This window comes from Podarcis tiliguerta, assembly GCF_965153285.1.
Source record: "Podarcis tiliguerta genome assembly, chromosome: 4".
NCBI classification, from domain to species: Eukaryota; Metazoa; Chordata; class Lepidosauria; order Squamata; family Lacertidae; genus Podarcis; species Podarcis tiliguerta.
In genome coordinates this window covers 92,086,565-92,102,902 of record NC_139537.1, presented here as the reverse complement: position 1 = coordinate 92,102,902, position 16,338 = coordinate 92,086,565, and the positions used below count along the sequence as shown (strand labels likewise).

General features: G+C 44.1%; 1 protein-coding gene across 1 annotated transcript; it reads left to right on the top strand.

Annotated features, from left to right (window-relative positions):
* Positions 1 to 13,389: 13,389 nt before the first annotated feature.
* Positions 13,390 to 15,976, top strand: LOC310676580 (2-oxoglutarate receptor 1-like). Its single transcript, XM_083438556.1, has 2 exons — positions 13,390 to 13,424; positions 14,880 to 15,976. The coding sequence occupies exon 2, from the start codon at positions 14,888 to 14,890 to the stop codon at positions 15,875 to 15,877; it is 990 nt and encodes a 329-aa protein (XP_083294682.1). The 5' UTR covers positions 13,390 to 13,424; positions 14,880 to 14,887; the 3' UTR covers positions 15,878 to 15,976.
* Positions 15,977 to 16,338: the final 362 nt, after the last annotated feature.

Sequence of the window (16,338 nt, the reverse complement as noted above, 5' to 3'; positions counted from 1 at the left end):
CAGTAGCTCTGGTACCGGTTGTCTCCTAAAACAAGTTAGAAAGAGGCTGCACACAGCTGCCAAGTCTTAAGAGTGGCTTTTATCAGGGATGTAGAACCAACCTATCTCCCTCCAGATGTTGTTGAACTACAACTCCCATCATCTCCGACCACTGCTCATGCTGGCTGGGGTTGATGAGAAGTGGAGTCGAGCAACATCTAGAGGATCACAGGTTCACCATCTCTGGCTCACATGAACCCGATGAGTAAAGCAGCCTCATGGGACATAGGCTCTTCCATGTGTCTTTGGAAAGGCCCGGCAAACACAGAGCACTTAATTCAGTTGTATAGAATGGTTGCTTGGGTGGCCCAAGGTTGTCTCTGGGCACATTAAAATTTTGCTGTGTGTCTCTTATCACTTGCTAAGCAGCCTAACAGTAGCGCATTAAATCAGCAAGAGCTAATTGGGATGCTATTTTCATTTGTGCCTGCTGCTTCTTTTCTTTTTGCAAAAGTACCCTGGGCATCCAGTGGAGATCAGAAACTCCGGCTCATATCCCTGCTAAGTTGCCTCTGGGTGCCTCCTTCAACACTGCAGGAAGCATTACCTTTTTTTGCAAGGCATTTATAGAGCTAAGACATGTGGTCCAAGAATGTTGGCAGCCCAGGTAATGGTAATAATAATAATAGTAGTAGTAGTAGCAATAATAATAATAATAAATTTTATTTATACCCCGCCATCAGGGTGACTAACACCAATAAAATCACAGTAAAAATGTAATGGGGGAAAAGAGAAAGGGGGGAAAAACCAATTTAAAATACAGGTTAAAATGCAATTTAAAATGCAGCCGAAAAATCAAGACCATAAGGGGAGGGAAACATAAGGGTCAGACTGAGTGCAAACCAAAGGCCAGGCAGAACAGCTCCATCTTGCAGGCCCTGCGGAAAGATGTCAAGTCCCACAGGGCCTTAGTCTCTTGTGACAGAGCGTTCCACCACATCGGGGCCAGTACTGAAAAGGCCCTGGCGCTATTTCAGACCAATCTAACCACCTTGCGACCTGGGACCTCCAAAATGTTGTCATTTGTGGGCCTTAAGGTCCTCTGTGGGGCATACCAGGAGAGGCGGTCCTGTAGGTACGTGGGTCCTAGGCCATAGTTCCATAGTTTGCACATACGGATGGGGCAGGCACTGCTCAGACCTTAGAACAGAAAGTGCAGTGACCAAAGGCAATGTAAAAATGCAAAATCAATGAGTGCTGTGCATTAGGAAGCACCAAGTGCTGCCAATAGAGTGTAATGTTTTTGTTGGCATCCATTTGTCTCGATAGACAATGGAGTGCATTTCCAGAGTAAAGTTAAACCACTGAGTGACCTCCCCGGGGCACAAGCCCGGGCAGCATGTAGTGACCTGAAGGCACACACTTAAGCAGAGTTGTCTGGATATCACAGGGTTGCCATATTTCAAAAAGTGAAAATCTGGACCCAAAAAAAATGAAGTTATTTACCTACTTTTTAGGAAAATCGTCAAAAAACCAACACTTCCAATATGGGCTGCCATATGCCTGGGTTTCCCCGGAACATTTTAGCCACTTTCCAAAATTTCCACCCAGGCGCCATTTTGAACGGGCGAATCCTGGCTATGCCCAGGAAATTCCGGATGTATGGCAGCCGTAGGATATCACTCACCAAAGAGCTCAAGGGAGAAAAAGAAATAAATGTGTGAGCTGGACAGCACGCAGGCATGATATCTCTAGCGTCTCTCAGAAAAGATTTATGGAATTAGTGTACAAAGAATGCAGTTGGGAATATTAGTGTGGAAAAGCATCGCCTGGTCATGCCATGAAAAACGGTGGAGATGACTTGGGATGCAGGTATGTATCCTTTTCCATTCCTGCCCTGTTTTTCTCCCATTGTTTCTGTTCTGCTCTTGTTTGTCTCGCAGCCCCCATGATGGCAAAATTACATAACTTGCATAATTGATTGCATAATTTACCTAAGTTGTGATGTCTTTGCCTCGAAATGAATGAGGTGGAAACATGATGCAGATGGTGTGAAAATATAATCAATTACATATCGATTGTGGCCTGAAAGCAGCAACATCAGCGAATATTATTTTCTGGATTGATTTCCATTTCTAATGTGAAATAAGCAGGCGTCTGCAATTTTCACTCCTGTTTCTGTTTTCACCAGAATTCTCTGACATCCCTAGAAGATAAGTGTGGGTTGTTACTATGCTATCTCAGGACACATGTCTCCATACTTGTCTGCAAACTCCTTCTCCAAATCCAGGCAAAACTCCCTTCCGGACCATGAGCGACCGGGGATGGGATTTAGTTCAATTGTTGGGATCATGTTTCCTTACCATGACCATGGCTCTGTTCTGACAGGGGAGAGGCTGCTGTGGGATTGGTAGAGCTGGGCAGCAAAAGGTGAGTGAGCCAAAAAGGCAAGACAAGACTACTTCACGCAGAAGGTGGTTGCCTGAACATTGCTAGGAATGCGACAGTTACATTAAACCCCAAATCTCTCCACTGAGCTGAAAACATTTCTTTTTAATTCAGTGAACAGGAAGCATCAATGTGCAGCTTGCAGTGATTATCACATACTGTAAATTCTAGTGTGCACCATCTACTAGGAGGTTAGAATTGGCGCTGTAGTCTAAACCACTGAGCCTCTTGGGCTTGCTGATCAGAAGGTTGGCGGTTCGAATCCCCGCGACAGGGCGAGCTCCCATTGCTCTGTCCTAGTGGGGATTCGAACCGCTGACCTGACGATCGGCAAGTCCTAGGCGCTGAGGTTTTACCCACAGCGCCACCCGCGTCCCTAGTACATGGGTAGATGAGTCTAAAAAGCCTGGGACACTAATTTTCAGAGCCCTCTAGTGGCGATGGTGGCTCATTTACCATAAGTAGTGTATTTGGTGTTAACTCTGCATTATTTTCAGCTCTCCTACCCCACTATGGGGGCAGTTGAAGAAAGGTCTCTGATGATGATCTTTTACCCCACTATTAAACGCCAGCTGAATTGAATTTGTCCCATCACCCTTAGCTATTCATGCCTCAGACACGACAGATAGATATGCAAGGGATCTCTAGTCGTTCTCTCATCCACTATATTTTTCTGAGGTTTTAACAATTGGGTGAACTATTCCTGCATTGCAGGAGGTTGAACTAGATGGCGCTCTTTGTTCCATCCAGCTCTACAATTCTATGATTCTGTTTCCAGGTAATTAGCATACAAGTCAGAAGGATATCTGCTGCAAGAAGTGGGAACTAGCCTGCGAAAGCAGCTTTTAAAAAACACTACAGATGTAAGCCTTTAGATGAGAAATTTGATGAGTTGGAGAGAGAATTGCTTTTCCTTTTCCTTTTTTTTTTCTCTTAAGAGCATGGTTCTGTGTGACTCATTCCTTTTGTATATTGCAAAGAAAGAAGTCGTCTGTGTGTTCTTTTTTTAGCAACTGTAATTTCCCTTTGAAAACAAAGGGTATCAGCTGCGGGGGGGAAGCCATATGAAATGTTATGCTAGAGGCATATTCTTTCCCCCTGGCAGAAATCATGAGATAATTTTCTCTGGAGTTGACCAATAGATGCCCATCTGTTAAATACATTTTTGTATGTCTATAGAAAGAGTCGACATGTATACAACTAAATTCAATGCAGTGTATTGTAATTGTTACTTTTAATTATAATCCCTATTATTTTTATTTATTTGAATGGTTTCTGTCTTGGCCTTAATCTAAAGAACTCAATGAGTAATAAACTTCCATAAAATCATGATATCAGTAAGCCACAAAATTATATAAAAAGAGCAGTGCAAAGCACACTGAATCACAAATTCTCAGCTGAGTATCAATGAAAATTTTAAGCTAGTATCTAAATACCAATGGCATAAGCTCTAGTTGAATTTCAAGGGACACACCAAAGCTGGGTGCCACCCCAGAGAAGACACGCCCAATGTCTGCCTGATGTATATTTCCCTGATATTAAATTACACGGAGGGCTCAAGGTTGCGCACTGCATAACAAATCAATAAAAACAGCAATAAAGCAACAGTATTAAACAAGAAATACAAGCAATTCCAAAGCAATAACTGAAGAGTAAAAAAAAAAAGCATAAAAATGAAAGCCGACCCAAGGCTACAAAGAAAATGGTATGCAGCAGATCAGTTAAAAAAAAAATACAACAAAAAGTCTATTCATCATCCTACCACACACATCTGCAAACTGGCATAATACTATGAATTTTCCTGTGTGAACCAAAATCGCATTTATCCAGATCTGCAGAGCTTTCATTAGCTTGACTGGGAACCAAACTGGGACAACTTTAGTAATAAAAAATTTCAAAACTGCAACCAAACAAAATAAATGTTAACGGTTTAGGCTCCCTGAGAAAGATGATGTGAGAATGCAAAGTACAAGCACATTGTGTACTAGTTTGTAGTCTGCACTCCTGGAACCTCTAAAGGTGAGATGAAAGGCACTTATCTTTTCTGATCTCATTTTGAGACTCTGTGTTTTCACAACAACTACTAATCTCTAATACCAAAAACAGACCCCAGGGAATAGAATCCCTGCAACATGGATCATATCAGCATTTGTAGTTGTTACACAGTGGGGGTGGGGAGGAATCCTAGTGCCAGGTTTTGGAGAGCGAGAATAAAAAGAATGGCCTATTTGGAACTTTAGAAAATGCAACATGCCTGGGTTCAAAGTTGCTCCTTCTGCAATCGAGAAAGACAGGAAGCAAAGGAAAGCAGAGGTTTCCAGGATTCTGATAAACAGTCCTCTAGTAGCACAAAAAATGTCTCAGGGATTGGGTGTAGTCCATTGGCTAAAGGCTGATTTTAGCCCACAGTTCTCAAAATGTGAGACCGGGTCTTTGTAAGGAAGTTCAGGCAATTGCTGGGGGAAATACAATGGTACCTCGGGTTACATACGCTTCAGGTTACATACGCTTCAGGTTACAGACTCCACTAACCCAGAAATAGTGCTTCAGGTTAAGAACTTTGCTTCAGGACAAGAACAGAAATCGTGTTCCGGCGGCGCAGCGGCAGCAGGGGGCCTCATTAGCTAAAGTGGTGCGTCAGGTTAAGTACAGTTTCAGGTTAAGAACGGACCTCCGGAACGAATTAAGTACTTAACCCAAGGTACCACTGTATGAGCTACTTCCTGAGCCTTCAGGGTTGTAGCAGGAAACCCCCCCCCCATCATTCAGTTTGTACAGACTTCACACACACTCACACTCACACACTACATACGCTACACTTCTGTTATAAATTCATAGAAAATCAACCATACATCAGATTTGCACTGTTCCACTTTTATTTTACTCCATGAAGGAAGGACTACAAAATGGGGAAGGTTTGATACAGGCCACCATAATCCCTTGAGCATAGTAGCACATCCACAGGAGCCCTGCCCAGTTGCTATGCCAACCCTGATGGTCCTAGACAGAAGACCATCAACTACACAACAGACTGCATACACGAGTGGATTCAACACGGACTATAACAAAAGAAACAGTGATTGGATTCCCCCTCAGGGGGCAGGAAACTGCGACTACCTTTTGTCTTCAGAAAATGACTCATGGGGAGGGGGAAAGAGGGGAACCAGCCAGGTGACAGGACACTCAGGTTACCATCACAACTCCTCCCTCAACCCCTCCTTTCTGTAATGTATGCATGATGTTTCTGGGGGTGGGCTTGACCTAGAGGAGGGGAATTTCAAAAGTTTTTATAAGGTCTTGCACACCATTTTCTGGGTCTTGCCTCTCTCCTGCGAGTGAGGGGAACACCCTGCTGCAACAGTACAATAAAGGCCAAGCCTACAGGCTGCTGATTTGCTCCAATTTACTCTGGTTGGTGTCTTTACTTTTGTCCAAGGGAGCCCTCGGATTTTTCCGGTAACAGGGTTCAGTTAGTGAAGTACTGAGCCATGGATGTAGCCAGGGGAGCAGCCTAAGTCCAGTTGCTGAGGAAGGGAGGCAGGGGGCGGACCATCCCAGGTGCCATCTCTAAGGGGCGGTGACAAGAAGGCACCCCACGGGGGGCTCACCCCACTGCCCCCGGGCATGGCGGCACAAACCGCCGCCATCGCGCCACCATAGCTGTGTGCGGAGGATCCTCCGCTCGTGGCTGCAGTGGTGGCAGAGGGATCCCACCACTGTCTGCATGGTGCTCAAGTGGCTCGTGGGGCACTTGTACGGATTCCCCTGCCATACAGAGCTGTGAGCAGAGGATCCCGCCCCCAGCGCATGTGTGCCACCGCTACGTACTGCGCACATGCATACACAGTATGTAGTGGCGGCGTGCATGCACCATACATACAGCGCACGCATAGGCGCCGCCAGGCAGTTTTCCCCACACCACGTGCCGGTTAGACTTCCTTCGCCCCTGCCCAAGTCAAGTCAAATAAATAAAAACACTTAACTAAAAGTAGAAATAATCAGAATATTTGAAATTGAAATGCTCGCTGAGGTCACTTGTCATTCAGTACCTTGCGGAGGGTGAAGACCTGGCTAAGGTTGACAATGACAGGGGAATGTCTCAGTGGGCTAGGCTTAATGAGTGTGCACCAAAAAACTGTATTGGAAAAAAGGAGGAATTTGAGAAGGAAGTACTGAAAAGGTTTTCAGCAAATCCAAAAAAACTTGTTTTAGTTTAGATTTTTTTAAAAAGGCGTCCTCTTTGTAATTTTGCAAAATATACTTGTTAACTGCATGGAAGCTACTCCCTGGTGTTATTTTTTATTTAACTTCCTAGTCTTCAAATGACTGAAGATTTAAAATATATATATACATTTCAATAATTTTACAATTGTTTGACATTTCAAAACTTGACTTCCTTCCCCCTCCTTCTGCGGTTCCTTAAATTTATTTTTATTATCTTCTGCATATCCAAATTAACCTAATTTGCTCATTTATTCATCTTCTTTAAATATATACTCTTCTAAAACTGCAGGTTATTACAATAATCCTGCCAATGTTTTCATCTGTTTACCACTTATCTGTATTTGCAAATGACTGAAGATTTTGACAGATCTTTCTGAGCACTTGGAGTCAAAAGAGAGCAATTTAAAACAACTGTTGTTGAGACATTTCATTCCGGATCTGCCAGACAGAGCCAGAAAGAGGATGATGACAAGTGGGTGCCCTGCGCATCCCCAAAGATAAATCCTGGCTATGCCCATGCACTGAGCCGATGCCTGAAAACTTGGAACAGTGAACACATAGAATGGGGATCACGGCTCCCTCTTCATTCCTGATTGCGCCTTGAGCACAGAACTTACACATGTTCTCCACCATGCTCAGAAGATACAGGTGGGGCTTGTTCTTGTCATCCCACTGTGCCCCACGCATGCTGATTGTACCTAGATCTCAGCTGTCCACACGGGGCACATGTGTTGTGTCAGTGCATGGGCCATGAAGTGGAATACCCAACAGTCCTTCCGTGAGACCAGAAGACCATCAGGTCTGCACCCTCTGCAGCAGTAACTACACCATCGAGATCATGGAGAACAGGCCCACCATAGTAAAGTGCCTGTAGGTCTGGGTGAGTCCCCAAAGAGAGCCAAGCAGTTGAAGGCAACCTATAGTCAACCCAACTTGGCAGTGATACAATAAGGTAACTGGTCCAAAACAAGGGACAGAGATTTGCATATCATAACCTCCAACATTTATCCCATGAAAATAGGGACGTCCTAAAGAAAAGCTGGACATTCCGGGATCAAGTCAGAAACTGGGACAGCTTCTGTAAATCTGGAACTGTCTCTGGAAAATAGGGACACTTGGAAGGTCTGATATGTTCATTTACACACCTCTGTGGAAATTTAGACCATTTAAGTAGAAGTAAAATACATCTCACCATAGAAGGGAAGACCATGACCTGTGCATCTGTTCAGGAGTCTGTCCAGTTGGTATGCCAACTGCGGAGGGACAACTTCAAGGCCCCTGCATTTTTGTTTTGTTTTAACAAAGTCCACAATGATACCTACTGGGTTGCGTAACTTTTTTTTAAAAAAAATGAATGTTTTTAATTCTATGATGCACAGGCAGCAAGCATAGCAAGTAACATGAACAGCACTGTCTGCCAAGAATCTGATCACTACTCCTGGCTACCACTTCTGTCAGCTGCCTCCACCCCCTTAATGACAGCATCCGACCTGGAAGTTAGTTCTGCATCTCAAAAATGCATAATAATGTATCCTTGCTTTCTTGTCCTGGACTGGCACAGCTTATCCCTTGGATAAGCATTTTAGAGCACACGTCATATCTCTGCTCACCATGGGATGGCAGCAAAGTAACATAGCTGGAAGAACAAAACTCAGAAGAGACCATCAACACATTTAAATATGGCTATGTATACACCACATAGGGACGCATAGGGACGCGGGTGGCGCTGTGGGTAAAAGCCTCAGCGCCTAGGGCTTGCCGATTGAAAGGTCGGTGGTTCGAATCCCCGCGGCGGGGTGCGCTCCCGTTGTTCGGTCCCAGCGCCTGCCAACCTAGCAGTTCGAAAGCACTCCCGGGTGCAAGTAGATAAATAGGGACCGCTTACTAGCGGGAAGGTAAACGGCGTTTCCGTGTGCGGCTCTGGCTCGCCAGAGCAGTGATGTCACCCTGGCCACATGACCCGGAAGTGTCTGCGGACAGCGCTGGCCCCTGGCCTCTTAAGTGAGATGGGCGCACAACCCTAGAGTCTGTCAAGACTGGCCCGTACGGGCAGGGGTACCTTTACCTTTATGTATATACTGTACCTTTAAAGCACATTCAAAACACATTCTGTCCTCAAGGAATTCTGGGCCCTGTAGTTTACGGGTTCCTGGAAAATGCAACTCCGTGAAGGGTAAACTTGTTGCCCATAATTCTTTGAGAAAAAGAATATACTGTACTTCAGATGTGCTTTAAAGGTACACTGTGTAGGTACACTATTTAAGAGAAGCAGCTGACCCTTGGGTGACAAGGAAGTTAAGGGTGTGCTAATAGAAGGGCTCACCCAGACTTGCGCTGCATTTCTAGGCACAAATCTGGGCTTGAAAGTTCTGTCTCCAAGCATCATCATCATCATTATTATTTAAATCCCAGTGCTTTCCCCATGAAAGCCCATGTTTCACTACTGAATTGGAGCAAACAGCAATCGGGTTTTCAGCAGATGACTGGTTGCTCTGATTCACTGGTTGCTCTGATTCTCTGTGCTTAAACTAACTTTCTCAGGAAAGGAACCAAGGCATAGATTGAAATTCTAGAGCTTACTAACAAGTTTCATTCTTTCTTTCTTTTTTAAAAAAGAGAAAATCAAGCCCAGAATGGTATCTAGCTGAGAATTCTTAAGTAAGGCAAATGTGAAATTGTTGATCTTCTAAGAAAAAATAATAACGTGTAACTTCTCTGAAGTCAGTCTCCATAAGTCAGCGATGGAAAGTGGCCAATCTAACACCAATATTTAGAAGAGGTTTGTTGTTCCAGGTTATTAGGGGCTGGTTAATCTAACATCTGTTCCTGTGGAGCCGGTAGAAAGCATGATTAAAGACAGAATTCTAAAGCATATAGAAGAACAAATCTTCATGAAGAAAAAAGCAACATGGCTTCTCAAGGGTACGTCCTCGTTCCCTAACCTTTTACAGTTCTTTGAGTGTGTTAATAAGCTTATGGAGAAGAGAGAGCCAGTAGACATTATATACTGAGACTTTCAAAAGGCTTTTGATTAACCACCCCACCAAAGACTGCTGGGCTCTGGTGGAGGAAGAGGAGTGCAGGGGGAGCGCACTGCCCCCAGCAGCGCAATCCCAGTAGGGTGCCATCGCGGCTGCCCCCCTGCCCCTGCTGGGTGCCACACTCCCCGGTGCTGGAACATGAAACTGGGTAAGCTTAGCAGTCATGGGATAACAGGACAGGTCTCTTATTTATCAAGTAAGAGCAGATAAAAATGATGGCACCAAATTCTTCAGGTTTGTAAGAATAATACAGGATTGGAAGGAGCTCAAGGGGAAATCTCCAGACTGTGTAAACGTGCATTAAAATGGCAAACGTAATCCAATGTAAGCTAGTACAAAAGTGATGTGTCTTGGGTTCAAAACTCCTAAATCTGCTTTCTCAAATTTCCAGATACAGTGGTACCTCGGGTTACATACGCTTCAGGTTACAGACTCCGCTAGCCTAGAAATAGTGCTTCAGGTTAAGAACTTTGCTTCAGGATAAGAACAGAAATTGAGCTCCGGCGGCGCAGCAATAGCGGGAGGCCCCATTAGCTAAAGCGGTGCTTCAGGTTAAGAGCAGTTTCAGGTTAAGAACGGACCTCTGGAACGAATTAAGTACTTAACCCGAGTTACCACTGTATACTGCCTGGCCCCAAAGGTGGCAATTCCTAGTGCAGACAATAGTCAGCCAATTGGATTGATGCTCTGACTCTATCTAAGGAAATCTGTCTAAAAGCATAGCTGTCAACTTTTCCCTTTTCTTGCAAGGAATCCTATTCGGAATAAGGGAATTTCCCTTAAAGAAAGGGAAACGTTGACAGCTATGTATAAAAGGGATCCAGGCCTGAGTAACCTCACTGCTAAATAAAGCCCAGTGCAGGGGTCCTTGTAATGCTGGAATGATTTTATGAACCGTTCCCGTGAAAAGGCATTCACTACCATGCTCCCTGTTAGAAGCTCACTCAATATTTCCAGTAGTTCAGAAGAAGAGGCCGTTCTCTCATCTGCGCAGCGAAGCATGTACCTTTGCTGTAGGAAAATGCAAAGTACTAATTGGCTGGCCAGCTTGCAAGGCATTTCTACACAAGAGAATACCTCAGGGCAAGAGCAAGGCTCGGCACGTGAAGAGAACATGTCATTTAAGGTGCCAGAAATGGCCTGAGCCTACGGAGTAAGAGTCAGCAGCAACACTTTATGCAGCATTTAATCCTTAAAATACACCCACCAAAGCTTATATGGAGGCTTAGGTCACTTTTTCTGAAAATGCTTCTCCCTATAAGCATGATGAAGGGACGCGGGTGGCACTGTGGGTTAAACCACAGAGCCTAGGATTTGCCGATCAGAAGGTTGGCGGTTCGAATCCCTGCAATGGGGTAAGCTCCCGTTGCTTGGTCCCTGATCCTGCCCACCTAGCAGTTCGAAAGCACGTCATAGTGCAAGTAGATAAATAGGTACCGCTCCAGCAGGAAGGTAAACGGCGTTTCCGTGCGCTGCTCTGGTTCGCCAGAAGTGGCTTAGTCATGCTGGCCACATGACCCGGAAGCTGTACGCCGGCTCCCTCGGCCAGTAAAGCGAGATGAGCGCCGCAACCCCAGAGTCGGTCACGACTGGACCTAATGGTCAGGGGTCCCTTTACCTTTACCTATAAGCATGATGTTTATGCTTAGGCTGCATACACAAAGCACATCCTGCCACAAGAGCATTTTCTGCATGAGACAAACACAAGAGTGTTTTCTGTATGAGGCAAACTATTTCCCATCATTTTCAGTAAAACTTGAACTTACCTGCTAATCCCAGTGGCTTCCGGTGCTCTGAAAAATGTTCACACCTAGTCCTTTCCTTTGGGTTGTGCTAGCATTCCCTGCCAGACAGAGCTGAGCATGGGAATTGCAGGTGCACTCAATCTACTGCTAGATTGGCCTCAATCTGGGTGCCCAAATCTTTGTAGCAAATGACAGGTGTGAGCAATAGAACAGGCAACCAAAACACACTGGGAAAGATTTCATCCTGCTCTCATGCCTAAGGGAGCCTTTAAGTTAAGAATGAGACTACAGTGAGAAATTGGACAGGGAAATGGTGCTTTTGTATCCCTAATATCTGTGTGGAAGAAGGGCATTTGATCGGTGCATGACAAGGTTCACATGTCAAAGTTTCCTCTTCCCCACAGCCCATCACCAAGTACTAATTTGCATGCCTGGGGTATCGTGATTTGTCTGTCTGGTGATGTTGATTTCCTCCCCCTTCCCTGGACCAATGCAACTGCAAACATTTCATAAATAGATAAGTCACACTAAAGCTTTATTTTTCTAGCCCTTTTCATTGCAAAATCATGAGTTATTTTCCCAAATTCATTTTTTTCTTACATGAGGAATCTGCTTCCAAGTAAGCACACCTAAGAATGGGCGATATGCTTTGTTCATCAGCATCACTGCCATACAAGAACTTATCAAAATGCATGGCATATGAATAAGAAACAGCCCATAACTGAAAGCTATGCATAGCTGTAGAGTCACTAATTGCAACACAGAGATTACTGATTGCTTGCCTCCTGCTCCTGGATTTGAGAGTGAACCCACGAGAGTCATTGCGGTTCAGACCAAGGGTCCCGGACCCTTCAAGCGTCCCTATTTTCCAGGGACACCCCTGGGATTTAGTGAAGCCATCCCAGTTTCTGATTTGATCCCGGAATGTCCCACTTTTCCTTAGGATGACCGTATTTTCATCAGAGAAATGTTGGAGGCTATGGAGTTATCTGACCCCCAAGCCAAGGAGATAAGTAACTATACAACCTTTAAAGGACTCCTGAAGGCAGCCCTGTATATGGAAGATTTTTTAATGCTTAATGTTTATATTATGTTTTTATTTATATGTTGGAAGACACCCAGAGTGGCTGGAGCAATCTAGTCATATGGGTAGCTAAACAAACAAACAGGACGTCCCTATTTTCATTGGAGAAATGTTGGAGGGTATGGTATCCATTTCAACCAGATGCCTCTTGCATACCCTCCAACATTTCTCTAATGAAAACAGGGATGTCCTATTCCATTATGATGATGATTTTATTATTTATACCACACCCATCTGACTTGGGTTGCTCCAGCCACGCTGGGCAGCTTCCAACTCATATAAAAACATAATAAAACATTAAACATTTAAAAACTTCCATATACAGGGCTGCCTTCTTAAGGTTGGTTGGATAGTTACTTATCTCCTTGGCTTGGCGGTTGCGTAACTCCATACCCTCCAACATTTCTCCAATGAAAATAGGGACGTTCTAAGGAAAAACGGGACATTCCGGATCAAATCAGAAACCAGGACTGTCCCTGGAAAACAGGGACACTTGGAGGGTCTGCTCTTGAAGCCCACCAGCAGGGTGTGAGGGCCACAGCCCTTTCCCACTGCCGCTCCTTAGCTCCTTAGTCCTCAGAGTCACACCCATCCTGAACCTAAAGGCTGCAAACAGTGAGAAAGGTATCAGAGCAGAATGCCAAAGAGGGCAGGTCTAGTGGCTGCTATATATATAAAGCCCTTAGCCACATACAAACAGAGCACTTTCATGAGCTATCAACTTACATGAATCTGGATTGGTATATTATAATTGCAGCTGGCAGCGAAAGCAGCAGAGGCACCTGGCTTTTGCGTTGCCACCCAGCGATATGATTAGGCTGTATGGATTGCTCAGCCGCTGAGGCTTGTCACATTCTGCTCAAAACAAGGGAAGGGGAAAGGAAGCTTGTGATGAGTCCCCAGGTAACTGGTATTCCTCTGCTCTCTAACTTTAGATATTTATTGTGTGTAAATAGGATCTCTTTATAGTATTGGAGAGGTGGGATAATTCTGCAACTGGGAGAGGACAACTCTCTTTTTAAAGGTTTCATTTACAATGTGCTATTTATACTATAGGAGACGAGAAAATGGAAAGACCATTATAGTTTGGTTTTTCACACAAATCTTACTTTGGCTCAAAATAGACCGGGAATATCAAATAGTTACCTTTAGATAAAGTAATTGTTAAATTATGGAAACCGGGAGAAACTGATGTAAAATGCTTTTTTTAGAAAAAGCATGACAAAAAAAATATCAGCGCAAATTGCCTTGATTCTACCTGGTTGGTGTCACATTGCAGATTTGACAACCAGATTTTAGGAACATAAAGGTCTATTATCCTTCTAATTGGCCCTTCAAACAATTCCCCTATGCCTCTAGGTAAGTGATAAATCCTTGGAAGCAGTTGGACTGTTATGTTATGGAACATCTATAGCAGCTTTGTGGCAATTTATCATCTCTACTCCCTAAATATGACCGAAAAAAGACATTGGGTGGGTGGAAGGAGCAAATTAAGCACAAATGTTTCTATATTTGCTCTGAAGGTGAGTAGAATTTCAGTATTCACTGTTGGATATTTCGAGCTGAGGAATGACTTGAAAGTTGATTTCAGAATAAACTAATTTTGCAGCATGCTCTTAAGCATTTGCTCTGAAGTTCCATTTCATTTTAGAGGGACTTGTGTTCCTACCCAGGCCGCCGTGATCCTTGGACAAAGGGTGATACAGATAATTAAATAAACAAACACATAAATAAGCTTGCTTGGTTGCTGAGGATGGTAGTCAAAAATACTTCAAAAGAGCTGATCAATGTGAGGCTCGATTTTGCTGTAATCTTTTATCATCACAAAGTACTTGTAGGATCCTGTTCCTGGCATAGCAGATGGGAAACTGAGACACAGAGAGAGGATGATTTCCTCATATCCTTCAGCTGCCCAGATTTACTGGGGACCAACCAGATTTTCTGCTGCCCATCCTTGGTAAATGACTGTCCCATGGTTTGGGGGGTTTTTTTAGGGGAAGGTGCCTTTTGAAGCAAATGTATGCACGCAGCCATTAAAAACCTACTTTCAGTTATTGATGCTCCAGTTCAGATTATTGTAATGTTTTATATGTGGGGCTGCCCATGCAGCTGTTTTCAGAATTCCCAGACATTTAGCAAAATTTAAAAAAATATTTTTAAATTTTACCTCTGAGAAAGAGGATATGTCTGGGAAAGTCTGGACATTTGGCAGCACTAACATTTACCTCAACTAAACATTGGATTGCTGTCTACCAGTCAAGCTGAGTTGGTATTCTTATGGCCCTATGGAGAGGATTTGAGCATAATTTATATTCACTCTCTCATCTAAACCACTTCTTTTTCTTTCCCCCCTCAAAGAATTGAATATGACAACCGTGGGCACCGAACCTGGAGACATGGCTAATTTCTCCTCTTTGCAGAGTCCATGGACTACCTTCGGAAACTGCACTGGCGAAGGCGCAATATTTCAGGACATCTATATCCCTCTAATTTATAGCGTTCTCTTTCTGGTGTGCTTTCCTGGGAACATTATTGTCATTTCCGTGTATGTCTTCAAAATGAGGCCCTGGAAAAGCAGCACTATCATTATGCTAAACTTGGCCATTACAGACCTGCTGTACGTGTCTTGCCTTCCATTCCTGATACAATACTACGCCAGTGGAGAAAACTGGATGTTTGGAGAATTCATGTGCAAGCTTGTCCGGTTCAACTTTTACTTCAACACGTACAGCAGCATCCTCTTCCTCACCTGCTACAGCCTCTTCCGTTTTATTGTCGTTGTCTACCCAATGAACTGCTTTTCCATTCAGAAACGGAGATGGGCCATTGCCGCCTCTGCTGTAGTTTGGGTTGTTTCCCTGTTGCTGGCCAGCCCGATATTCCACGTGATTACAACACAACAAAACGCCCACCGATGGATTTGCCAGGATCTTACTAACTCTGCAGACTTGTTCACGGTGAGGTGGTATAACTGGCTCCTAACGACATTTGCTTTCTTCTTGCCTTTGGTAACTGTCACTCTTTGCTACGCTGTGATTATCTACACCTTGGCAAGAGGGCCTCACACTGGCACTGCTTACAAGCAAAAGGCTCGCCTGCTGGCCATGGTCCTCCTGGCTGTCTTCTATGTCTGTTTCTTGCCATTTCACATCTTCAGAGGAGTTCGCATTGAGCTAACTATCCACCCTGTGAGCTGCCGCACAATGCGGAGAGTCCGGGATATTTTTACTGTGACCCAGTCCTTAGCATCACTGAACACCTTTGGCAACTTAATACTTTATGTTGCATTGGGTGATAACTTCCAGCAGGCCGTTCTTTCTATCTGCAAACTGATCATGAAGACAAATAAGAAATAGATAAGGAGGGAAAGTGATGTGACTTGCCTAAAACATGAAAGAATAGGTTGCATTTGCTGTTGCCCTAAACCTGTGTAGTTTCAGCAGAGGCATAAGACTTGTGCAAAAGCTTCCATGTATTCCTGGAAATAAAATATATGCATCCACTTTCCTTTGTTTCCCAGAACATAAGGTGTGTATCAGTTCCTTTCAATTCATGGCATTCCTTTTGATCCTCTTCCTATTGAAGGAGTTGCGTTAAACAGAGTTGTTTAGGAAGCAATCCTATAGCAAGTTATGCAAACCTTGAACAGGCTAGGATCCAGTGGATTTGGCTTAACTCCAGCATCCTCAACTTAGTCAGAGCTAAGTCAGTGTAAATCAGAGGGGACGTAGGCTAGATCCTAAGCCCATCCAGCTTCATCACATTATGTAGGAACCCAGCATAAATTAAACCAGTAAAACTGGTGGCGTAACTCAAA